This window comes from Lolium rigidum, chromosome 7 (assembly GCF_022539505.1).
Source record: "Lolium rigidum isolate FL_2022 chromosome 7, APGP_CSIRO_Lrig_0.1, whole genome shotgun sequence".
Lineage (NCBI taxonomy): Eukaryota > Viridiplantae > Streptophyta > Magnoliopsida > Poales > Poaceae > Lolium > Lolium rigidum.
In genome coordinates, this window is record NC_061514.1 from 349,562,526 (window position 1) to 349,588,272 (window position 25,747).

General features: G+C 47.1%; 1 protein-coding gene across 1 annotated transcript; it reads right to left on the minus strand.

Moving 5' to 3' along the window:
• Nucleotides 1–400: 400 nt before the first annotated feature.
• On the minus strand, nucleotides 401–2,166 carry LOC124678854. The gene has a single exon (XM_047214709.1). The coding sequence runs from the start codon at nucleotides 2,164–2,166 to the stop codon at nucleotides 634–636; it is 1,533 nt and encodes a 510-aa protein (XP_047070665.1). The 3' UTR covers nucleotides 401–633.
• Nucleotides 2,167–25,747: the final 23,581 nt, after the last annotated feature.

A 25,747-nucleotide genomic window follows, 5' to 3' on the forward strand; every position in this document is an offset into this window, starting at 1 on the left:
AGCCTGTATCAGAACATGCCAACGAAATGAACTGAACCACCCGTCATCCGTGTTTTAAACGAAACGGCCCCAGCTCGCCCATGCCCAATGCAGCTGTCTTGATCTTGCTGATGATCTGTTGTATGCTTCTGCACTCATTTTCAAGACACTTCATTCTCGCCAAACTGTCCATGCATTGTTGAGTTTCTTCTTCTCAGTAGCCTGCAGGTTCTCTCTCACATGCGTCCACCAAGATCTAAGGTTCAGGTTTGTGGTTGTAATTAAAGCCTGCCCAATTGAGGATTGATCCCCAAACAGGTGTTGCGAATTCTCCTCCATGGCATTGCAGCACACACATTTATCGTTGTGAGGGAGTCCTCGCCTCGTTAACCTGTTAGCAGTCCAGATTCTACCCTGAATGAAAAAACAGGCAGAAAATATACAACAGAGCATCGACCAAGAGGGCAGAGTCACATATCGTCAAGCTGACAAAGTTTACTTTATGTACTGATCTGGCTGTGTACACTCATTTTGCCTCCCGGAGCCACGTCCAGCGATCTTCAGAACCTGGATGTAGTTGAAAGCTTCTGTTTTCTTCCCAAATTCCCAAAATCAAGCCACCATATTGTAAGACATACAGTACACATATTTAATTCAGCCTAACACCACTTCAATTTGGGCTGCCGAAGAGCCAATCCCATCAAGGACGGCAAGTTTATCCTCGTTGCTCCAGGTGCTTTGCTGGCTCACCATCTCCCAGTCCCAGGGTCCCTTGTACTCGACATGACCGCGCTTGAGCAGAGCAACACGGCACAGCACGGTCGAAGTATCCACGGTGAACCTCACAAGGTGAATTAGCTGCATACTCATCCTCTCGAAGCCAACGACCACCAGCTCCTTCAAATGGCAGTGGCGTTGCGAAGCTAAAGGCTGCGCGCACGATGCATGTTGGCTTGGCTCTTGCTCCTCATGTTCGCATTGGGAGACATGGACATGGAGGCTCTCAAGCAGTGGCGCTGCCCGGATGAGGACGTGGGGCCATGAGACGTCCCAGGAGGAAGGCACATCCGCAACAAGCAGCTTCTTCAGATTGGGCATCCGAGGAAAGGGACTCTTATTCCGCGAAATCCACATCTCTGGCCCCATGAACCGAAGAATGAGACTACTGATACTGATGGCATCTTTCAAGACGAGCATGAACATGGAGATCAAGTGGTTCAGAATCCAGTAGTATAGTGGGCAAATCGAGAAGACGAGGCTCACGTGCGCAAGGCACGGGACGGCGTCGGAGCAGAGCTGAACGTCGGCGTCCACGGAAGTGAGGCTCTCGAGTTTTGGGAGAGAGCGGAGCTTGACGGCCATCAACTCGCCCTCGACTATAAGCTCTCTAATTTCGGACATGGGCGCGTCCAATACCAGCCAACGGGCTTTCTTTCTCTCGAACTGGCAGGACACGAGATGAAGAACTCTTAGCTGCGGGCACGCGGCGACCACGCCCTGGTAGACAGCCACGGGTGTGGAGCTGGGCAAGTCCCTCAGTACCAGCTTGGTGAGCGCGGTGAACCCCTCGAGCGACGGAGGCAGGCAATTGACGAGCTTGAGACTTCGGAGGCGGGAGTCGCCGGGCTTGCTGCTGATGCGGCCACAGGGGAATCTGTAGACCGGATGCCGAAGCAGGGTCGGCCCCGTGGACTTGGCGACAACCTCGAGATCCTCAACACGCCAGGAATCGACGGCGTCGGCGACCAAGCGGTTGATGCCGGCGGAGGTGCAGAACTGGAAGATCTCGAGCGATAGCCTGCGCGCGCGCCGGTGAGCTCGGCTAGACCTGAGGTTTCTGACGGAGCTAACCATGGCGCGCATGGCGCGGCGCTCGTACCGCTTGGCGATGGTTTCTAGCCCCCGGATAGACTCGCGTAGCCCGTCCGAATGCATTGCCTCGTGGAGGAGGTCGAGGCACCGGTGGTAGCGCGGCGGCAGCGCGTCGGTGACCTTGAGATCCAGGTCGGAGAGCTCGCGAGGGAGGTGGGCCCAGCGACTGGAGAGCGCGGCGGCGCGGAGCGCGCTGCGGGTGTCGAGACGGCCGAGGATGTGGAGGAGCAGGTCGTCGGGGAGGTCACTAAGGCGGTCCTCAACGCGGGCAGCGCGCCGGCGCCGCCGGCGAGAGAAGAGATCCTTCCTAGCCATCGCTCGGAGCACAATTGATTTAGCTGGTCAAGCAGAAATTTAGCGGAGGATTGCCTGATGTACTTATCGGAATTCGATCTGCATCTGGGAACATTGTTCTGGATCGACACTCGGTATCGGAATAGGAGGATCCAGAACGACGACGGGGTTCGGTGTCCGAGTCGGCGAGGCTTCTCCGATAATGCCCGCTGGCCCACAACCCTTTCGTGTCTGGCCAGGCCGGCCCATATGCCCGGAAATGGGAAAAGCCTCTAACTTTCCATGCTAAAAAAAACATACATCCTGTTAAATGTAAAGAAGACTCTAACTTTCCATGCTCAAAAATAATAATACATCCTGTTAAATCCTTCCAGATTTAGTTTCAGTTCAGTTATGCACACCAAGCATGCCATTTTAGACTCTAACTTACATATATTTACACGTGGTCGTGCCCATAAAATTCTAGACTAGATGGTCGTCACTTAAAAAATATCTATCTTGCTCAACAAATACAACTGAATAAGTATGGAACAATGGCAGCTCACACATATTTATACCTATATGCTCTTCTTAATGTTCACTAGAGAAATAATACCCTTTAAATACTCACCACTAGAACATTTAAAGCAACAATAATTTGGAAATAAACTATACATCAGTTTTGTCGTGTTTCAAAACACTTAACAGAAAGCTTAACATGATTGCTTTTAGATCACTGGACATATCATCTATTTTAATTCGTGGCATTAATGAAGTTACTAACTTGAAAAATATTTGAAAAGCATTAGAATAATATGGTTGAGAAGTTGTGGTGCTTGTTTAGATGTTAGACTAGACTAAATTAGACACATGTAACATTTAGATGTTGGACTATATGAAGTTAAAAGTAAGTCTCCATCATTTATGTACCAAAGACAAAACTAAACTATCATTTTTTCAATTACACCGAATGCGATCATGTGAAGATTGGTATTGAGGGTGTGTAAATTTTTAGAAAAGGAAACTCTTATCTTGTTGTCATCGATTTCCGCTGGCATGTTATCGGTTGTTTGCAAAAAAAAAAGTAGTCACACTCCTACTCTTGTTTTTAAATTTCATGCAGTTGGAAACTAGAATTAAGGACCTGGAATTAAAGAAAGCCCAACTTGCTGACCAGTCAAGACACCACATTTTTAGAAGTTCAAAATTTATGTTAGGGGAGGAACTGATGATAGGGGTCGCCTGAAGGATAATAGAAGAAAAAAAACAATGCATCATTGGTCTAGAGCAATTGTGGCATTTTATACTTTGTACTCTACCTAATTTCTGTGTGTTCAACAAAAAATATTAAGATGGATGTTAGTCAAAGCACGGTGAGGTTATGCCAAATGAAAATGTGAGTTTGGGCTCTTCGATGGTACAAGTTATTGTCCACGCGGTTAATTTGATTTTTCTGAAATTTGTTTTCAAAAAGGACTATTGGCCTAGTTTAAGAAGATGGAGAAAAATATGTCGTGGTTAAACTCCGATACTTCAGTTCCTCAGTGCTCTGTTCGCCTCCCTGACCCCTTCTGTTCTCGGTCACGTGATGCTGCTCAAGACGGCGGCGACGGTATGGGAGGTGCTCAATCGGATGTTTGCATCTCGGTCCAAAGAGAATATTGTTAACCGGCGCGTGGGAAGCCGCACATAAGGGACATGTCCATGTCGTTTACTATCATCGCGTACGTGAAGAAACTTGTCGATACCATGTCAACAATCGGCAACCCTCTAGGTGATTCAGAGATAATCTCATACATACTCGGCGGCATCGGCGACGAGTACGATAGCTTCACAACATCGATCTCGGTGATTGCATCAAAGGGTGATGACAACTTCACCCTCAGCGACATGTTTAGACACATGGTCGCGTACTGTCGTTGCCTAATCGACGGTACCTCGGAGGAGGGATCCTCACGAGGGGAAGAAGAAGTAGGGGCCATAGGGCGGAGTGCACACGGGATGGTGGTACGCGATTTACCCAGCTTCGGAACACCTGCACGATGATAGGGCCTACTGCTGCTTGTCTAGAATTATCTGGGCGCTTTCGCGTTGTTACAATGAGTTGTGGTTGTGCCTCTAGGGCTCCCGGGATCCGGCTTAAGCACGGATCTAGGGTTTACATGAAGAGTCCTAGCCGGAATACAAGTTGCCTAACTACGGTACAATGTCTTGCCGTGTACGTCAAGGATCCGCCTTCCTCTAAGAACGTGCTGGATCCGGATACTTCATGGGCCGTCACGGATCCGACCTCCTTCGTAGGTCGGTTGAGATCCGACTTCCTGTTCCTGGGCTGGACTTCATCCTTCAGGATCTACAGCAACTGGGCCGCCCGATGGGCCACATGCCTCACCACCAACTATGGGCCACCCGGGCTTGCCGGAACTAGGCCATGCCGTTGATATACCCATAAAGTATACCCACAACAGTAGCCCCCGAAGTTCTCTGAGATTCATCATTCCTCCGACTTCATTAGCTTGGATCCGAAGAGAATCTCGAAGAGCTTCAAAACTTTTAGTTGTTTCCGGGTTCATCTGCTCGAAAATCTTCTTGTCTTCGGAATTGGTAACGCAACGGAGATTCCGCTTTTCCCGTGCACAACTTCCTTATTTCCCGCGCTAAATTTTTGAAGATGCGAATCTTTAGCCGGAAATTTCGGGAGCGCATAGTTAAGTTACCTCCACGTCGTTTTGCCGCACTTGACCTAAGACACGTGTCTATCATCTGACGGTGTGACCGTTCCGTTTCCACCGTTGGATCTGAATCGCGAATCTCCGCGCGAGGTCTATAAATACCTCAGCGCGTGGTAACTTTTCATTCTTTTCACCGCACCTCACCACTTCATCTTCCTCCTCGCGCCGCGCCGCCCGACAGATCTCGATTCCGGCGAACCTCTTCACGGGAAGCTTCTCGCGCCGCCTTTCTGAGCCTCCTTCTGCGCCAAGATCATCACGGTTGATCGGGATTTTCTCTCCGCCACCGATTCGTGGTCAAGACGCAAGATTTGCTCCAAGTTCAGCGACCTTCTCCTCACCGGAGTCTCGCCGGACCGCCGCGCCATTAACGGTGCGTGCACCGGCCTCGTAGAAGAAGAAGTAGTCGTAGCGTAGATTTTCCGGTTACTCAACTTAGCTCACATGGGTGCAGCCGGAAGCATGTCCCATGGTTCTCCTCACTGCACTAGTAGTTCTCCGAGTAACCCGGATCCCAGTGCCGTGGAACCAATCTGTCCGGACCCCATTTCATATCTGCCACCCTACGTTTCCGACATTAGGCTTGCTCAACCATTCTCCGCCTCTTCCAGTACCCTACTAGGCCGGATCCCAACAGCTCAAGAACTCGAAGAAGAACTCCAAGGCCAAGCTAGAATGGCAGCCAAGGTCCAGGAATCGGAAAACAAGAAGGCTTCCAAGGCCCGGAGCCGTGAAGGCGTGAGGGGTCAATGGTGGCCCTGTGAGACCACAGACGCGGAACTCAGAGAGCTCCAAAACGAGGGCATGATCTCCAAGCACTGGAGTTTCATGCGCGACTCCGACGTCCCCAAACCCGACGCGGACGAACGCGTCATGACAAAGGCGTGGGTCGAGCGTGGCTTGTCACTCCCCTGCTCGGAGTTTTTCCTCTCAATCCTCGACACGTATGGGCTCCAGACCCACAACATCTGCCCCAACTCCTACCTCCTGCTCTCTAACTTCGCAACTCTTTGCGAGGGGCATCTTGGGATCCGACCAGATGTCAAGCTCGTGGCGATTCTTTTTCCGAGTGAAGAAGGAGACGAAGGATAAGGCCATGTTGAACTGCGGGAGTATGACATTCATGCTCCTCTCCGGCCGCATGTACCCGCCTCACGATTCCCACGAGTCCGTCCGGTACTGGAACGCCGGATGGTTCTACGTGAAGAATGCACCAGTTCCGAATGTCCACGATGGACTTCCGCCCTTCAACAACAAGCCTCCGGAAGAATTGGCGAGCTGGAGCTTCATCCCCACGCTTGCCCAAACGCCGATATTGGAGAAGGCCGCACGGAGGATTTCTTGGCTAGTCCACAACGGACTGACCGGAGCCCAGCTCACGCTCAGCTGGTTTTCCCAGAGAATCCAGCCTCTGCGCTACAACGCACGCCTAATGTGCGCTTATACTGGGGCGCATGATCTTCTCCGGGTCACACGCCACGACCTTCCGGCTGATTCTCTCAAAAGGAGATTCAAGACGTTGGTGAAGATAGGTCGGGGCCAACCGGTCCCGGAACTGGTTAAAGACATCAGCACACATGACCAGTGTCCTCCGGTAAGCACTTATTCGTTTGCATTTCTTTCAACTTCTCATATCTTCTAAGTGTTTTAACTTGCTTTTCTCACCCTCCTCGCAGCTCGATACTTTGGTGGAGGAGAATCTGCGCAACATACTCCGAGTTCCCGTCAGCGGTGAATCGGCGGAAGAGGATCCGGAGGACCCTGAGGAGGAAGAGGAGCGAGCGCCCCGAAAGGCTGCCCCTCGACCTTCGAAGCGTTCCCGCGCCAAAGTTTCCGGCTCCGAAGCCGGAGCTAGCGGCGAGGCTTCCGCCAAGAAACCCAAGGTGACCAGGCCGCCTCCGCTCGACTCCAAGAAGGCGGAGCGCGAACGCCTCAAGCTGCTATCGATAGCAGGAAGGCCCTCGCGTCCCAACATTCTAGGCGCGGCGTAAGTTTCCGAGTAATGCGCGTCTTTTATCTTGGTAAGCTGTGTTACTTATACTTTTCCTTCGCTCGCTTGTAGGACTCCGAACCCCACCACCGCGCGGACCAATGTTCAAGAGCATATTACAAAGTATATGCATAAGAAGTCTCCTGCCATTGGTCCCTCGACGCCAGCTCCGCCAAGCGCTCCCCAAGCTTCCCCACAGCCCTCTCCTCCTCCCGCGGATCAATCTCCTGCTCCTGCTACCGGAAATAATTCCGGTTAGCAGCGACAGAGCGGGCGGAGATAGTTCCGGTGGCAAGGGCCCCGTCCATGACGAAGCTGAAGGACAAGGCCGGGAGGAAGCAGAAGTCAATTCCTCCGGCAAAGCTGAGGCCACAGCTAGTGACATGGTCGTTTTCCCCAAGAACTTTGGAGATCCGGCTGACCTTACTTCCACCCCCAAAGCCTGTGCCACGAAGTTTTTTAACAAACTATCAGAGGCGGAAAAATGGGAGCTGGAGCAAGATTTGCTTAACGCTATGCTGAACAATGCCTGGGGTAAACCAGACGTCGAGACGTCGGGGATCCAGGATTTCAAAAAAGACGTTGGCCAGTTCTTCGACAAGCTTGTTTGCAAGCAAAAGGTAACTCCCCAGTAGCCCCCAAGTATTTAGACGGAAACTATTGTAGTTAGCGTCTGAATACTTTACAGAAAACTCAAACTGAAAGGAGATTGAAATGTCGTGGTAGCCCCCAAGCATGATGGCGGAAAATTTTTCCAGCAACAACGCTTTAGAAAGACTTAACCATAAAATATATGTGGAACTTACTCCGGCACTGACTGGATTTTCAGGAACAGAAGGCTCTTCATTACGAGCTGCACAAGAATATTGCGCTTCAGCGCCATGTTACCATCAGCCAGGCGGAGAAGATCCAACGTTTCCAAACGGAGAATGCGGATCTGAAGAAGAAGCTATCAGAAGCCCAAGGTTGGTTTCCGACACTCGTTTTCCTGTGGGTTATTTTCTGCATCTCAAACCTGATGTTTTGCTAACGCGGAGTAGGTGCATCTGAAGGAGATATGCCCTAGAGGCAATAATAAAGTGGTTATTATTTATATCTTTATGTTTATGATAAATGTTTATATATCATGCTATAATTGTATTAACCGAAACATTAGTACATGTGTGATATGTAGACAAACAAAGAAGTCCCTAGTATGCCTCTTAACTAGCTTGTTGATGATTAGTTTCATAATCATGAACATTGGATGTTATTAATAACAAGGTTATGTCATTGTATGAATGATGTAATGGACACACCCAATTAAGCGTAGCATAAGATCTCGTCATTAAGTTATTTGCTATAAGCTTTCGATACATAGTTACCTAGTCCTTATGACCATGAGATCATGTAAATCACTTGTACCGGAAAGGTACTTTGATTACACCAAACACCACTTGCGTAAATGGGTGGCTATAAAGGTGGGATTAAGTATTCGGAAAGTATGAGTTGAGGCATATGGATAAACGGTGGGATTTGTCCATCCCGATGACGGATAGATATACTCGGGGCCCTCTCGGTGGAATGTCGTCTAATGTCTTGCAAGCATATGAATGAGTTCATAAGAGACCACATACCACGGTACGAGTAAAGAGTACTTGTCGGGAGACGAGGTTGAACAAGGTATAGAGTGATACCGAAGATCAAACCTCGGACAAGTAAAATATCGCGTGACAAAGGGAATTGGTATTGTATGTGAATGGTTCATTCGATCACTAAAGTCATCGTTGAATATGTGGGAGCCATTATGGATCTCCAGATCCCGCTATTGGTTATTGGTCGGAGTGAGTACTCAACCATGTCCGCATAGTTCACGAACCGTAGGGTGACACACTTAAAGTTGGATGTTGAAATGGTAGAACTTGAATAAGGAATGGAGTTCGAATATTTGTTCGGAGTCCCGGATGAGATCCCGGACATCACGAGGAGTTCCGGAATGGTCCGGAGAATAAGATTCATATATAGGAAGTCATATTCCAAGTTTGGAAATGATCCGGTGCATTTATGGCAGGTTCTAGAAGGTTCTAGAAAAGTCCGGAAGAAACGCACTATGGAAGGTGGAGTCCCGAAAGGACTCCACAAGCTTGACCAGCCAAACCCTAAAGGAAGAGTCCCAGGTGGGCTCCACCTAGAGGTGGCCGGCCACCCCACCTCAAGGAAAGGTGGGAGTCCCACCTTGAGTGGGACTCCCTCCTTGAGTAGGTTTCCACACATATGGGAGGTTCTAGTGTTGGGGTCTTATTCGAAGACTTGGACTAGAACTCTTGGGGCTTCCACCTATATAATGAGGAGGAGAGGGAGGGGGGCAGCCACTCTTTGGCTCAGCCTTGGCCGCACCCCTTAGAGGGCCGGCGCCCAACCCCCTCTCTCCCCAAACCCTAGCGGTCTCTCTCCTCCACCACATCCCGCACGCTTAAGCGAAGCTCCGCCGGATTTCTCCACCACCACCGACACCACGCCGTCGTGCTTGTCGAATTCAAGAGGAGCTACTACTTCCGCTGCCCGCTGGAACGGGGAGGTGGACGTCGTCTTCATCAACAACCGAACGTGTGACCGAGTACGGAGGTGCTGCCCGTTCGTGGCGCCGGAAGCGATCGTGATCAAGATCTTCTACGCGCTTTTGCAAGCGGCAAGTGATCGTCTACCGCAGCAATAAGAGCCTACTCTTATAGGCTTTGGAATATCTTCAAGGGTTAGTCTTGATCATCCCCTCGTTGCTACCGTCTTCTAGATTGCATCTTGGCTTGGATTGCGTGTTCGCGATAGGAAAATTTTTGTTTTCTATGCAACGTTATCCTACAGTGGTATCAGAGCCGTGTCTATGCATAGATGGTTGCACGAGTAGAACACAATGGTTTTGTGGGCGTTGATGCTCTTGTTATCTTTAGTTGAGTACTTTGCATCTTTATGGCATAGTGGGATGAAGCGGCTCGGACTAACTTTACATGACCGCGTTCATGAGACTTGTTCCTCATTCGACATGCAACTTGTATTGCATAAGAGGCTTTGCGGGTGTCTGTCTCTCCTACTATAGTAAAGATTCAATTTACTCTTCTATTGACAACATTAGTATCAACGTTGTGGTTCATGTTCGTAGGTAGATTAGATCTATATCGAAAACCCTAAACCACGTAAAATATGCAAACCAAATTAGAGGCGTCTAACTTGTTTTTGCAGGGTTTGGTGATGTGATATGGCCATAATATGATGATGAATATGTATGAGATGATCATTATTGTATTGTGGCAACCAGCAGGAGCCTTATGGTTGTCTTTAATTTTCATGTTGAGTAGTATTTCAAAGTAGTTGTAATAGTTGCTACATGAGGTGAACAACCATGAAGACGGCGCCATGGACCTTGACGCTACGCCGACGATGATGGAGATCATGCTCGTTGATGATGGAGATCATGTCCGTGCTTTGGAGATGAAGATCGAAGGCGCAAAGACAAAAGGGCCATATCATATCACATATGAACTGCATGTGATGTTAATCCTTTTATGCATCTTATTTTGCTTAGATCGCGACGGTAGCATTATAAGATGATCCCTCACATTAATATCAAGATAATAAAGTGTTCTTCCCTCGTATGCACCGTTGTAACAGTTCGTTGTTTCGAAGCATCTCGTGATGATCGGATGTGATAGATTCAACGATTCACATACAACGGGTGTAAGCCATGTTGCACACGCGGAATACTTGGGTTTGCTTGACGAGCCTAGCATGTACAGACATGGCCTCGGGACAACGGAAACCGAAAGGTTGAACACGAGTCATATGGATGATATGATCAACATGTTGATGTTCACCATTGAAGCTACATCATCTCACGTGATGATCGGTTTTTGGTGTAGTGAATTTGGATCGTGTACCACTTAACAACTATGAGGGATGTTGTATTAAGTGGGAGTTCATTAGTAATTAGATTAAAACATGAACTAATTATCATAAACATAGTCTGAGTAGTATTTTGAATTAATTTTATAGTATTGGCATCCGTTTATTACTATGCGCTAGTCTTATAATTGAGATAGAAATACTGTTAAAATCTGACAAGAAACTTTACGGATTGGTACTGTATTGTTAAAGAATCAAGAATTGATTAAGTCCTATTGCAAACTTTTAGTAAACCTCACATTGTTGATTCAAAGAGCTATGGTTTCAATTAGTACCTAAAGTTATCTTGTCTCCGTGAAACTTGAAGTTCAAATCTGTTTGAAAAGTGAGGAGCTGAAAATTTAGTTTTCGAAATAATCAAGGTATGAGATATATGTGATATCTAAGACCTTATTGCAAGATGATAGAATATAATTTGGTGAGACTACATGAACTCATAAGTTTTATGGGAATGTACGAAGGTTGAAGACGCAAGGCGTCACAATCCTCCAACTATTGGGGCACTAACGATATTCGCATATCCATGAAGTGACCATCCTTAATATGCACCGTTACTAAAACTCGTTGTTTCGAAGCATCACGTGATGATCGGGTGTGATAGATTCTACGTGTGCATACAACGGGTGCAAGCTAGATTTGCACATGCAAATACCAAGGTTAAAACTTTACGAGCCTAGCATGTACAGACATGGTCTCGGAAAGTCGTCATGATATGATGGATAAAATTATGAGTGAAATTGTTCATCATATTACAAAGTTACTAATAGTGAAATCTGGAACACTTGTCATATGATGATCAATTTCAAAGTAAGAACCTCAAAGTTATTGGTATTTAACCAACAAACCTAGAAGTTATTAATGTTGAAGTGTTTTTCTGAATAATGAGGAAAGCTAAAAGAGAAACTGCAAAAGATATTTTGGCAAAAAGAAAAGAAAAGACTAGAAAGTCTAGCTCAGGTGTATATAAATGATATACATGTTATGGTTGTATTCCTAGTTAAGTCACACAATGAAATTCTTGGGTATTAGTACCATATTGGTTGGTATGAAGTGTCATACAAAACAACACAATACAAGAATACAATGGCCTAAGTGACTGACAAGGGATATGATAGAAATGCACGTCTGGAACAAAATAAAGTGTTATTATGTTCGTCGTTGGTATTCTATCTAGCCCTTAGAATTTATAATAAAGAACTTAATAATTGTTATTTTGCTCTGGTCAAATGAAAACAATGAGTTGTTCAAATTATGACATTACTCCATGTACGATGGATAAGTTATTATAAATCTTAATGGTGAAACACACATACATAAAATCGACGCTAAAATGCCATAAGGCAAATGATTTGAATTCCACTTATTTGTGGAACCGCCATTTAGGTCATGTTAGAAAGGAACGCATGAAGGAACTCCATGCAAATGGATTTTTGGAGTCATTTGATTTTTGAATCATTTGACGCTTGCAAATCTTTTCTAAAAAGAATGATTAAAATACCGTTCATAGGCCAAGAGTTGAATGGGCAACAAACTTAGTGGAAAAATACATAATGATGTATATGGTTCACTGAGCATAGTTGTGTGCGGGAGATTCTTCTACTTCATGAAAACTTTCAACAATGAATTGAGTATATATATGGATATATTCGATAAGGAAGAAGTTTGAAACATTTGAATGGGTTCAAATAAATTTCAACATGAAGTGGAAATCAACGTAATAGAAAAGTCAAATATCTATGATTGGATCATGGTGGAAATATTTGAATTACGAGTTTTAGCGAACATCTAAGAGAGTTATGAAATTATTCTACAACTCACATTTCTTGGAGTATCATAATGATGATATAGTATCCGAGATATGTATCCAAACCTTGTTGGATCAATGATGAGATAAAATATTGATGCCATTATATTTTTGTGGATTATGCTTTAGTGACTACCGCTTTTACATCGAATAGAGCATCATCATGATCCGATGAAATGACATCATACAAGTTATGACATGGGTATAAACCCTAATAGTCTTTTCTTTAAATTTTGGTCTAAGAGTTTACAACCAAAATCGGATGAATGTCTTCGTTGGTTATCCCGAGAGATTTAATTGGGAATTCTTCCCACAAGACAAAGACAAAAGTGTTTGTCAATGTTCTTATTTCCAAGAAATTGTTTCTAGTGAAGTATTTGAGTGGGAGGACAATATAATTTGATAAGGTTTATGAACCTGAGCATAATGATCGAGTAGCGCAGCATCGGAATTGGTTTCGGAAGCGGCCACGACGATCATGGCTCCCATGACTACAAAGTGTTTTAGACATGGAGATCGAAGTACATATTGAACCTTGTAGGTATGGTTTACTTTGTGATCAAATAAATGATTTGTGGACAAATGATTGATTTTGAACAATGATAAACCAACTACAAACAAAGAAGTTATGATGGGCCCTGACTCCGTTAAAATGGCCATGCGCCTTGAAATCCATAATAGATGAATACTTTTTGAAAGTAAATGGATCTATAGACTTGGATGAAATATCCTTGAAGAAAGCTCGACTTGTTGAAAAATAGTTTACAACAAAGTTCAAAGAGTTGACTACGATAAGATTAGATCTTCCGTAGCAATGCTTATAGTCTATGTGGATTATTCTAGTAATCACTACATATTTCTTTTATGAGATATGCTAGTAGGATGGCAAAATACATTACTTATCAGAAGTATGTATTAAAGGTGTATACAAGATACAACCAAGAGTTTTGCTGGTCTGTGGAATACTAGATAGGTATACGAATTTCAATTGGATGAAGTAAGTATTGCGGAGTAGGAATCTTCACCGGATGAAATAGTCAACGAGTTTTTTGATTTCATCAGAGACGATGAAGAAGCTTGCATTTGCAAGAAATTAAGTGGGAGCGCTAAGACATATTTATAATACTTTATGTAGGTGACATGTAGTTGGTTATAAATGATGAAATTATATACTTGATTAAAAGGATTCATTGAGAAATTAACTTCAATGAAAGGATATGGACTGAAACAAATTTAGTGTCAAGATCTATGAAGATAGATTGAAACACATAAATAAGTTTAAGTCAAAGTACATAGAATAGATATTGAAATAGTTCAATATAGAAATATTAAGAAAATATTCTTGTCATGTTAAAGTTTTAACAAGACTTTAGTGTATCTGACACTCAATGAGTAAAAATACATGAGTGATTATAGATCACGAATAATATGTACACAATCAGATATCATGTGCTATAAAGTGTTATGAGCATATACCGGAATGATTCATGAGATGATCATTGGACGACAGTAAGAATATCCTTGAGTACTTTAGAAGAACCAAGGATATATATATAGTTTTGTATGGAGAAATGACAAACAAATCGCTGTAAGGTGATTACACCGATATTTGTTTTGTCACATATAAAAATAAAATTTCAATCTCAAATTAGACTAAGTGTTGTTTTAAAAGTAGCACAATGAGCTAGAAGTTGTCTATGCTAGATTTAGAAGAGTTCTAAATATTGTGACAGAATCTACAAAAGAAGGCAGAGTGTGTCATTGTTTTGACAATGACAAAGGATGTTAAGTCAAGAGGTTCTTTGAGAACTTGGTGTATTTCCGACAGAGTCAGAACTTTGAAGCTATATTGTGTGTGACAATATTAGTGACATATTTCAGACCGCGGAATTAAGGTTCCACCAGAAGACCAAACTTATTTAATGCCGACTCATTTGGAAATGAGTGATGCATTGAGACGCAAATGAATTACAAAATACATACGGTTCTGAGCTTGTCAGATCCGTTGACTAAAACCTCTCCCGTGAGCGAAAACATGATAAAGCACCAGAAGGCCAAGGTGTTATATCTTTACAAATGTAAACTAGATTATTGACTCTAGTGCAAGTGGGAGACTGAAGGAGATATGCCCTAGAGGCAATAATAAAGTGGTTATTATTTATATCTTTATGTTTATGATAAATGTTTATATATCATGCTATAATTGTATTAACCGAAACATTAGTACATGTGTGATATGTAGACAAACAAAGAAGTCCCTAGTATGCCTCTTAACTAGCTTGTTGATTAATGGATGATTAGTTTCATAATCATGAACATTGGATGTTATTAATAACAAGGTTATGTCATTGTATGAATGATGTAATGGACACACCCAATTAAGCGTAGCATAAGATCTCGTCATTAAGTTATTTGCTATAAGCTTTCGATACATAGTTACCTAGTCCTTATGACCATGAGATCATGTAAATCACTTGTACCGGAAAGGTACTTTGATTACACCAAACACCACCTGCGTAAATGGGTGGCTATAAAGGTGGGATTAAGTATTCGGAAAGTATGAGTTGAGGCATATGGATCAACGAGTGGGATTTGTCCATCCCGATGACGGATAGATATACTCCGGGCCCTCTCGGTGGAATGTCGTCTAATGTCTTGCAAGCATATGAATGAGTTCATAAGAGACCACATACCACGGTACGAGTAAAGAGTACTTGTCGGAGACGAGGTTGAACAAGGTATAGAGTGATACCGAAGATCAAACCTCGGACAAGTAAAATATCGCGTGACAAAGGGAATTGGTATTGTATGTGAATGGTTCATTCGATCACTAAAGTCATCGTTGAATATGTGGGAGCCATTATGGATCTCCGGATCCCGCTATTGGTTATTGGTCGGAGTGAGTACTCAACCATGTCCGCATAGTTCACGAACCGTAGGGTGACACACTTAAAGTTGGATGTTGAAATGGTAGAACTTGAATAAGGAATGGAGTTCGAATATTTGTTCGGAGTCCCGGATGAGATCCCGGACATCACGAGGAGTTCGGAATGGTCCGGAGAATAAGATTCATATATAGGAAGTCATATTCCAAGTTTGGAAATGATCCGGTGCATTTATGGCAGGTTCTAGAAGGTTCTAGAAAAGTCGGAAGAAACGCACTATGGAAGGTGGAGTCCCGAAAGGACTCCACAAGCTTGACCAGCCAAACCCTAAAGGAAGAGTCCCGGGTGGGCTCCACCTAGAGGTGGCCGGCCACCCCACCTCAAGGAAAGGTGGGAGTCCCACCTTGAGTGGGACTCCCTCCTTGAGTAGGTTTCCACACATATGGGAGGTTCTAGTGTTGGGGTCTTATTCGAAGACTTGGACTAGAACTCTTGGGGCTTCCACCTATATAATGAGGAGGAGAGGGAGGGGGGCAGCCACTCTTTGGCTCAGCCTTGGCCGCACCCCTTAGAGGTCCGGCGCCCAACCCTCCTCTCTCCCCAAACCCTAGCGGTCTCTCTCCTCCACCACATCCCGCACGCTTAAGCGAAGCTCCGCCGGATTTCTCCACCACCACCGACACCACGCCGTCGTGCTGTCGAATTCAAGATGAGCTACTACTTCCGCTGCCCGCTGGAACGGGGAGGTGGACGTCGTCTTCATCAACAACCGAACGTGTGACCGAGTACGGAGGTGCTGCCCGTTCGTGGCGCCGGAAGCGATCGTGATCAAGATCTTCTACGCGCTTTTGCAAGCGGCAAGTGATCGTCTACCGCAGTAATAAGAGCCTACTCTTATAGGCTTTGGAATATCTTCAAGGGTTAGTCTTGATCATCCCCTCGTTGCTACCGTCTTCTAGATTGCATCTTGGCTTGGATTGCGTGTTCGCGATAGGAAAATTTTTGTTTTCTATGCAACGTTATCCTACAGCATCCTCATCCCTCGCTGCAGCTTCCTCCGACCTGGAAACTCTGCGTGCCTCGCAGAAGAATCTCGAGGCGAAACTCGCAGAGACGGAGCAGAAACTTGCTGAGAAAAACTCGGAGCTTACTCGAAAGGTAGGTGAGTTCGAGTTGAAAAGAAAAACTAACAGCGACACCATCCAGAAGCAGCAGAAAGAGCTTGGTGGACTCCGTAAGTATATGGAGACAACAGAGAGCTGCAGGGACCTGCTCAATTCCGACGTCATGGGTATGTCCTCGAAACTCATAGAGTAGTGCATATGTTGCGTTTAACTTGTTGTACTTATCAAATAACTGCGTTTTGCAGATCCGCTTGGATATGATGAGGAACGTCGGACCCAGTTCCCGCGCGATGACCTGCTGCAGTTGGCCGGGGAAGATTGCAAAGATCTCATCTCCGCCTCCAGGAAAATCTGCCACAACCTCAACATCAAGAAGAGCCGAACCTGCGATGTGCGCAAGCTCATCAAGAGGATGGATGTGCTTTCAGAGCTAGTGGTGGATCTGCAAGCTTCTTCGGCGCGGGGTGCGGCTGCCATGTCCTTGGCAATGTGCTTGGCGCACAACCCGAAGCTAAATCTGGACCGGGTCACTGCTGGCGTTCCTCCGGACGCGGATGTCAATGCACTTCTAGATGCAGTCAGTGGTTATGATACGCGCATTGCCCGGAGAATTCGCCATGATGAATTTTATGAGAAGGCAGTTCTTCCTGCTGACAAGCCTCTCGAAGCTGATCTTCTCAAGGAACGCGAAGCGGAAACCAGGCCAGCTCAATCCAGGAGTCAGTATACCTGGACAAGCTCAAAGAATCAAGGCGGCGCTGCTTCTCCGACTGCAGCTGAAGAGGAAGAAGATGAGGATGTCTCCTCTCCCGCCAAGGACGTAGAGAAGGAATCTCCGGCTGACGCAATAAAGGTTGATGCCAATGTGGAGACTTCTCCGGCTAAGGAGAAGTAAAAACTTGTTCCTGCGGGGAAGGCGAAAAACAATGCATCATTTTGGCCCCAAGAGGGTTTGTAATATAACTTTAAATTCTTAAGTAGCTAGGGACGAAACAGTTATGCATGGGCGGAAACAACTTATCCTGCTATCCTTTAATATTATTTGCATGTTTCGTTTTGTTGGAAAGCAAGTGCTGATTTCTATGTTTTCCGGCTTGCCACTTGACCTTCCACGAGCCGGAAAACTTTTGGCCGGAAACGCTCGCCAACGGCGATGAAGCCCAATGGCAATCCATCAATAACCGCGGAAACAAGCCCCCAGCCCAAGTGCCAGAAGTCGCTACCAGGAATCCATGAGTTTGCAACAGAAAATATTTCCCTCAGAAAACTTAAGCTTACGTCCTAAAGGACGATTTTGAAAAAATCACAACTTTTATACACGCCTAGGCGGAAGTATCCAGCTCTGCGGTTTTAGTCGGAAAACATACATGATCTAATAATGAACAAGTAAAGGAGGTAAAAGACTCAAAGAGTGAACCAAAATCTTTATTTCATTGATCATGTATAACTGTTACAAAGTATGTAATTCTATGCTAAGTGTGGAAAGGACGTAGCTGTGCAATGTTCCAAGGGCGTTCTGTTTCATCGTAAATGTCATCCGAATCCTCCCGCTTGCGTTTCCGGTACCAATTGGCAGGTCTATCCTTTAGCTCTCGGAAATCGACAAGGTAGTACGATCCGTTGTGAAGCACTTTGCTAACGACAAAGGGTCCTTCCCATGGAGATTGCAACTTATGATCTTTCACCTGGCGAAGGCGGAGGACCAAGTCTCCGGCCATGAACGAGCGATTCCGAACTCGACGACTATGGTAGCGTCGGAGCTTCTGCTGGTAAATGGTGGAACGTTGGTCTGCTAAATTCCGAGCTTCTTCGATCAGGTCCACATATAGCTGCCTGGCCTCGCCAGCAGTTTCTTCATTGTAGGCGGAGACTCGCGGTGAATCATGGATGATGTCGGAGGGGAGCACAGCTTCGGATCTGTATACCAGGAAGAACGGAGTGAATCCTGTTGACCTGTTGGGGGTAGTTCGTAAACTCCACAGGACGGAGTCTAACTCCTCAGCCCAAGCTCCGGCTGCGCGGCGCATCGGTTCTTCAAGGCGTGGTTTTAATCCGGATAAAAGGAGTCCGTTGGCTCTTTCGACCTGACCATTGGACTGTGGATGAGCCACGGATGCCAGGTCTAGCCGGATCCCAACGTCATGGCAATAATCCTTCAATTCTCCTTGGGCGAAGTTCATGCCATTATCTGTGATTATGCTGTGCGGGATGCTGAATCTCGTCACGAGGCTGCATACAAATTTGAGTGTCGTAGCACCATCGGCTTTTCTCACCGGCTTTGCCTCGATCCATTTACTGAACTTATCAATAGCGACCAGGAGGTACTCAAAACCGCCAGGAGATGATTTTTTTTAGCTTACCAACCATATCAAGCCCCCACACCGCGAACGGCCAGGTGATAGGGATGGTCTTTAGCTCTTGGGCTGGAGCGTTTGGTTGAGTAGCGTAGTACTGACAACCTCGGCAGGTTTTTACCAACTTATTAGCATCTTCTTTAGCTGTGAGCCAGTAAAATCCAAGCCGAAAAGCTTTGGCAACGAGGGACCTGGGAGCGGCGTGATGCCCGCAATCCCCTGCATGGATCTCTCTGAGGATTTCAATGCCATCTTGGTTGGAGACGCATTTGAGAAATACTCCGGTTGCACTTCGTTTGTAGAGTTGTCCATCAACTATTGTGTAAGATCTTGCTCGTCTGATGATCTGTCGTGCGAGGACCTCGTCCTCTGGCAACTTTTGATCAATGAGGTAGTCCACGAAAGGCTGCGTCCAGGCCGGAATGATGACCATCACTTCCCTTGCCGGAGATACTGCCACCTCTGGATTTTCCGGGTTAGCGCCCTTGACTGAGGGTATCCGTAGATGCTCCAGGAAAATACCAGACGGAATTGGTTTCCTGCCGGATCTGAGCTTGGATAGCATGTCTGCCGCTGCGTTGTCGTCTCTCCTGACGTAGTTGACTTCATATCCGAGGAAGCACTTGGCGATCTCGTCAACTTCATCTCTGTAAGCCGCCATGACGGAGTTTCTAGCGTTCCAGGTTCTGGCTACCTGCTGTGCCACCAGGTCGGAATCGCCGCAGCAAATAATGTGCTTGATCCCTATCTCCTTAGCAATGCGCAGACCGTGTAGTAGAGCCTCGTATTCCACCATGTTGTTTGTAGCTTCGAAGTGGATCCGCGAACGTCATCGCGGTTCTTCTCCGGTAGGGGACTTCAGGGTGACTCCGGCTCCTGAGCCTTGATGCTGTTTGGATCCATCGAAGTGCATAACCCATGTCTCTGGTTCCGGCTCCAGATTTATATTCGGAGCTTCTGTCCAATCTGCAACAAAATCCGCCAAGATTTGGGATTTGACCGCAGTCCTGGCTTTGTAGTTGATGTCGAGGGCGGATAATTCAATGCCCCATTTTGCTGTGCGCCCTATTGCGTCAGCGTTATTGAGAATCGTTGACAGCGGAGCTTTTCTCACGACTGTTACTGGATGCTCCTGGAAGTAGTGTCTCAGCTTCCTGCTACCCAGGAATACTCCATAGGCTAGCTTCTGAAAGTGAGGGTATCTTTGTTTGGATTCCGTCAACACTTCGCTGATGTAATAGACTGGTCTTTGGACTCCGTACTCGTGTCCTTCTTCCTGTCGCTCCACCACGATGACGAGGCTGATGATTCTGTTGGTAGCTGCCAGGTAAAGGAGCATAGGCTCTAACTCTCCTGGTGCTGCTAGGATGGGTGGGGAGGTGAGTATTTCCTTCAACCCTTGAAGCGCTGCATCTGCTGCCTCGTCCCAGACAAATTTGTCTGTCTTCTTCAATAGCTTGTACAGGGGTAGCGCCTTCTCGCCAAGACGGCTAACAAACCTGCTGATTACTGCAACACAACCAGTTAGTCGTTGCACATCTTTGAGACAAGTTGGCCTTTTGATACACAAGATTGCCTTGATTTTCTCCGGGTTAACTTCAATGCCCCTATTAGAGACGATGAAGCCAAGGAGTTTTCCGGCTGGAACGCCAAAGACGCACTTCAGCGGATTTAACATCATCTTGTACCGTCGGAGATTCTCAAAGGTTTCTGTAAGGTCGCTGATCAAGTCGGATCCTTTCCGGGTCATGACCGCGATATCGTCGACGTAGGCGTGTACGTTCCGGCCAATTTGGTCCTTTAGGCACCGCTGCATCGTACGTTGGTAGGTGGCACCTGCATTTTTCAAGCCAAAGGGCATAGTAACATAGCAGTAAGTGCCAAATGGGGTGATGAACGAGGTCGCCTTTTGGTCGGACTTCTTCATCCGGATCTGATGATACCCGGAATATGCGTCAAGAAAACAAAGAAGTTCCGCCCCTGCCGTCGAATCAATGACTTGGTCAATGCGCGGCAGGGGAAACGGATCCTTCGGACAATGCTTGTTCAAGCCGGAGTAATCGATGCACATTATTAGTATTTCAGAATTCTTTTTGGGTACAAGGACGGGGTTTGCGACCCAATCAGTATGGATAATTCTATTACAAAACCTGCCTCTAGTAACTTTGCTAATTCCATTCCTATGGCGCGGCGCTTCTTATCTCCAAAGCGTCGCATAGCTTGCTTCACTGGTTTAGCCCCCGGATTAATGTTGAGGTAGTGCTCGGCGAGTTCCCTAGGTACTTCGGACATGTCAGAAGGTTGCCATGCGAAGATATCCATGTTAGCGCGAAGGAACTCGACGAGCGCGTCTTCCTATTTGGGGTCCATGCTGGCTCCGACTGAAACTTGCTTAGAGCTGTCGCCTACGATGAGGTCGTGCTTCTTGGTTTCTATCGCGGCCTTGAAAGAGGTCTTCTGTTCGGAGATCTGCTTCTTGGTGGTCTGCATCTCAGTCGGATCCACCGCGGCTTTGTAGCCTTGCAGCTCCTCTCCAGATATCACAGACTCTGCGAAGGCAGCTTCACCTAACTCGCATTCATGAGCCTTCTTGTACTCTCTGGATACGGTAATCATACCATTTGGACCCGGAATATTGAGTTTGTTGTAGATGTAGCACGCTCTTGCGTGGAACTTGTGGTAGGTGGGCCTGCCGAAGATGACGTGGTAGGAACTCTTGAAGGGCACGACCTCAAACGTGATCATCTCTTCGCGGAAATTATTGATGTCGCCGAAGGCCACGGGAAGTCTGATGCTGCCAAGGGAATTCGCCCTTTTACCCGGAACCACACCATGAAATTCAGTGGTGCTATGCTTAAGCTGCTCCTTGGTAAGGTTCATCCGCTCCAGAGTCTCCAGGTACATGATGTTCAAGCTGGCTCCGCCATCCATGAGGCACTTGGAGAAGTCATACCCGTCAATGCGGGGACTTACAACCAAGGCGTAGCATTCTTTTGGCACAATGGTAGGGTGATCCTGCCTATCAAAAGTGCACGGGACTTCCGACCACCTGACATACTGCGGCACAGCTGGAACTGTGGCGTTCAGGATCCGGAAAGCTGATTTTCTTGCGCGGATTGTTGGGGTTCCAAGGAAGGTGTGGTACGCGCCTACACTCTTTTTGCCAAAGGGGTTGGATTTAGCTGCGGATCCTTCTTTAGGTTCCGGCGAAGCGTCATCCTCATCCATCGCCTCGGAACTGTCTTCCTCTTTGTCCTTGTTCTTGCCCTTGCCTCCTTTGCCGCGTGGGCGGTGCTTCCGGGCTCGCTTGTATCCTGCTTCCGTGTCGTTCTTCAGATCATTGACCCACTTGCAGTTGCGGTTAGTATGAGTGGACTTCCCTGTAGTCGGATCCAGGTGGGACAGGCAGGGCATGTCTCTGTACTCCTCGTATGTTTGGGGAGCGCGGTTTCCGGCAGCGGTGACCTCGTCACCACGCTGCTGGCCCCTGCCGGATCCGCCTCCGCGGCCGCGGCCTCTTCCGCCTCCTTTACCTCCGCGTTGGAAAGCCATGGCGACCATCTCGGATCCGCCACTCTTCTGGTCATCAGGTGGATTTTTCCGCTTAGTGCCGCTGGTGTTGCCGTTTTCACGGTTCTTCTTCTGCTGGTGCAGGGGAATTGCTGTGGCTGCGAGGTCTCCGCCTGCGTCGTCGGCGGCGGCGGTGTGGTCGCTGGCAATGGAGATCATGTCATCCAGAGTCAGTTTGTTTGCGTTAGCCAAGCAAGTGAGCTTGTGCCGCAGCAATCATCCCCTCTGCAGTCCACCTATAAAGGCGTGCATAGCTGTCGTGTGATCGACATTTTCACACTCGTTTCTGCATGCCAACCATCAGGTGAGGAAGTTCCTTGATGTTTCACCCTTCTTTTGGATACATGCCTGTAAGTCGCTTGTCGTGGCAGGTCTCTTGTAGGTGCCCCTGAAGTGCTTTTCGAAAGCGGCCTTCAGGTCAAACCAACAAAATATGGAATTCTTCTCGAGGTCGCTAAGCCAGATCCGGGCTGGACCCACAAGGTACAGCTGAAGCATGCGGCAGGCGATATTAGGGGTTCCTCCGGCAAAGGTTACTGCATTATAGTAATCCTCAATCCAGGTATCCGGCCTTTCAGTGCCATCATAGGTCTTCAGGTTTCCGAGTAGCTTGAGGTTCATCCTTGGCGTTGGTTCCTCTCGAATCATCCTGCCGAAGAACTTTGGGCCTATGTAATCAGTTATGTATTCATTGAGACGTTCCCGTGCGTCCCGCGAGCCGTGGCGGGGGGATTTTGAGCGAGAGCGAGATCTCCGGCCGCCTCCTCCGCCTCCACCTCCGCCTCCACCGCTAGGTGGTGGTGAGGGAGACCTGCGAGGGGGCCGATGTGACCTCTTGCTTCCGCCATCCGATTCTCCCCGTCCTTCGCGGTGTTGACTCCGGCTTCGATGGCTGCCTTCACCATGGTGCTGGTTGCCTTCGTCGTTCCGGCTTCTGCGAGGCTCCGGGTCGCGCTCCTCGTTCCGACTCCTCCTCGGCTCGGGTTCTCGATCGTTGTTCCGGCTTCGGCGGGGTTCCGGCGTACGCTCTCTGTTCCTTGGAGGCGGCACGTTGTCGCGGATGTTGATTCCACCTGGACCGTGAGGCCTGGTGTTTCCGACTGGACTACGGCGGCGAGGGAGTGGAGGACGCGGGTGTCTGTTGGGTGGAGGTGAGGGATTCCGGTACTTGTTCCTACCAGTGTACATCGCATCCTTTCCCTTTCTCGGATCTGACGGAGGTGTCTTTGATGGTACGGGGATTGGATTTGGGTGTTCTCTGGTTTTCCTTTTGCGTTCCGAGGATCCGGTTCGCGATTCGTCATCGCGATGGCGATTGTCGTAGGCGTCCTTCTGCGCAGTAGAGACGCAATGCTCCGGGTTGGATACAACCTGTGCGAAGTGTCTGCCTTGCTCTGCTGCTTCATTGCTGAGGCAACGAGCGTACGGACGTATTCGATGTCAATCTCCTCGGTCTTTTTCTTCAAGATCTGATGAGGACATCCCTACTACACCATTACCTCCGTCATTGATAAATGAAGATGAACCTGCTGTGAAGCTCAAGTCCAATGAAGTTCGGATTGGACCAATTACAAGGGCTCGTGCGAAGCTACTTAAACAACAAGTGAACTTGTTTCTAAACGGTACTTTGATTGATGAGAACTTTATACTTGCCTAAGTCCTATTACTTATGTATCATCAGGTATCAAGAGGAGACGAGCATTGCACGAGGAGTAGAGGAGCAGCTGGACATGAAGACGGACGTCAAGATGGACGTGAAGCTGGACATGGAGCTGGACATGAAGATATCTCATGGACGCGCGAGGGAGGAGCGGAAGGCATGCGCGAAAGGAGAAGTCGACATCCAGGCCGGTCCAGCGCCCGGTTAGACCGGCCTCCAGACCGGCCAGTCCGGTCCCTGGCCCGGTTGACCGGTCGCCAACCGGATGCATCGTACGGGAACCCAACCGGACGAATTTTTGCGAACTTCCCGGTTGACCGGATGCCAGACCGGCCGACCCGGTCCCTGGTCCGGTTGACCGGATTCCAGACCGGATTCGTCCGAGTCTGTCTCGACCAGATCTATTCTGGGTCGGTTATTCTTGTATCTTTTCGACCAGAAGTCGTCCCAGACGCCTATATAAGTGCCCAGGACGCCCCCTAGCTGCTTTAGACCACGTTTAAGATAAACGCTAGTTCTTAGTTGTTTGCTCTAGCAAAACTATTGAATCCCTACACCATATTGCTTGATATTGTGTAGATCCTGAAAAAGTCTTGTGTGATCTCGCTGTTCCATTGGGAATTAGACGGTTGCAACTTACCGCTTCGTGGTCGGCGGCTACGTGCGCAAGTGTGTGGAGTTGCGAATATCTTGCAGGGTTGAGAGCTGTTGCATTGGCGACAGGGACCAATCGAGAGATCTCGTTGTGTCATACAAGTTATCATTCACTTCATCGTCGTGTTTCTCCGCTGCCATCACCCCGTGATCATCATCACTACCATTGCTTACTGAGAAGATCGGGCCACCCCATATCATCTTGGTATCAGATTTCCAGTTTTCCTCGGTAAGCCATCCACAATCCACCCCCATAGTTGAGTTGTGAGTGTTTTCCTATCCAGAAAAAGCCATAAAAAGTTAGGGTTAGGGTTTGCCATAGCTTTAGATTGCACTAATCTCAAGTTTTAGTTGTTTTTCGTAGTTGTTTTTGCGTATCTTTTCTTTCCATCTAGTATTTTAGGGTTTGAGTTTACCCTATCATCTTGTGTTACTTTGTCGTCTAGTGTCAGTTTTTGTTACTCCGAGTCCACATAGCGTACAGTGTGCTTGTTCCCAACCATAGACATAGCCTTTCGATATAAAGTGACTAGGAACTTCCCCAGAAGAGACTAGTTTTACCGCTCGACAGGCTGCTCGTTAGGTTATCGGTGCTTTGCATATTTCTGTTGGCCGTGTTATCAAGGAATTGTGTCAGAAAATCAAAAAGAAAAAAGAAGAGAAAATTGAAAAAAAAGCAAAAAAGAGCTACATAGCTGTGTGTGTTATACAAAAAGCACAATCCAAAAAGAAAAGTGTAGTGCTAGTTGAATCAAGTGAAGGCCTAAGTTTACTTTACTGCACCTGTAGTTGAGCAATCTTGTGCCTGTCTCGTTGAGCTTTGCTAGCGTCTCTCTTGTGCATTGCAACCTTTCCCACATATAGTTGCATTGCCCCATTATATCGCCTTGTGTGAGTATCATTGGTTGTCTACG

What these genes read in the sequence shown, in the direction of transcription:
- LOC124678854 (XM_047214709.1), bottom strand. Translation starts at nt 2,166, where the DNA reads ATGGCTAGGAAGGATCTCTTCTCTCGCCGGCGGCGCCGGCGCGCTGCC.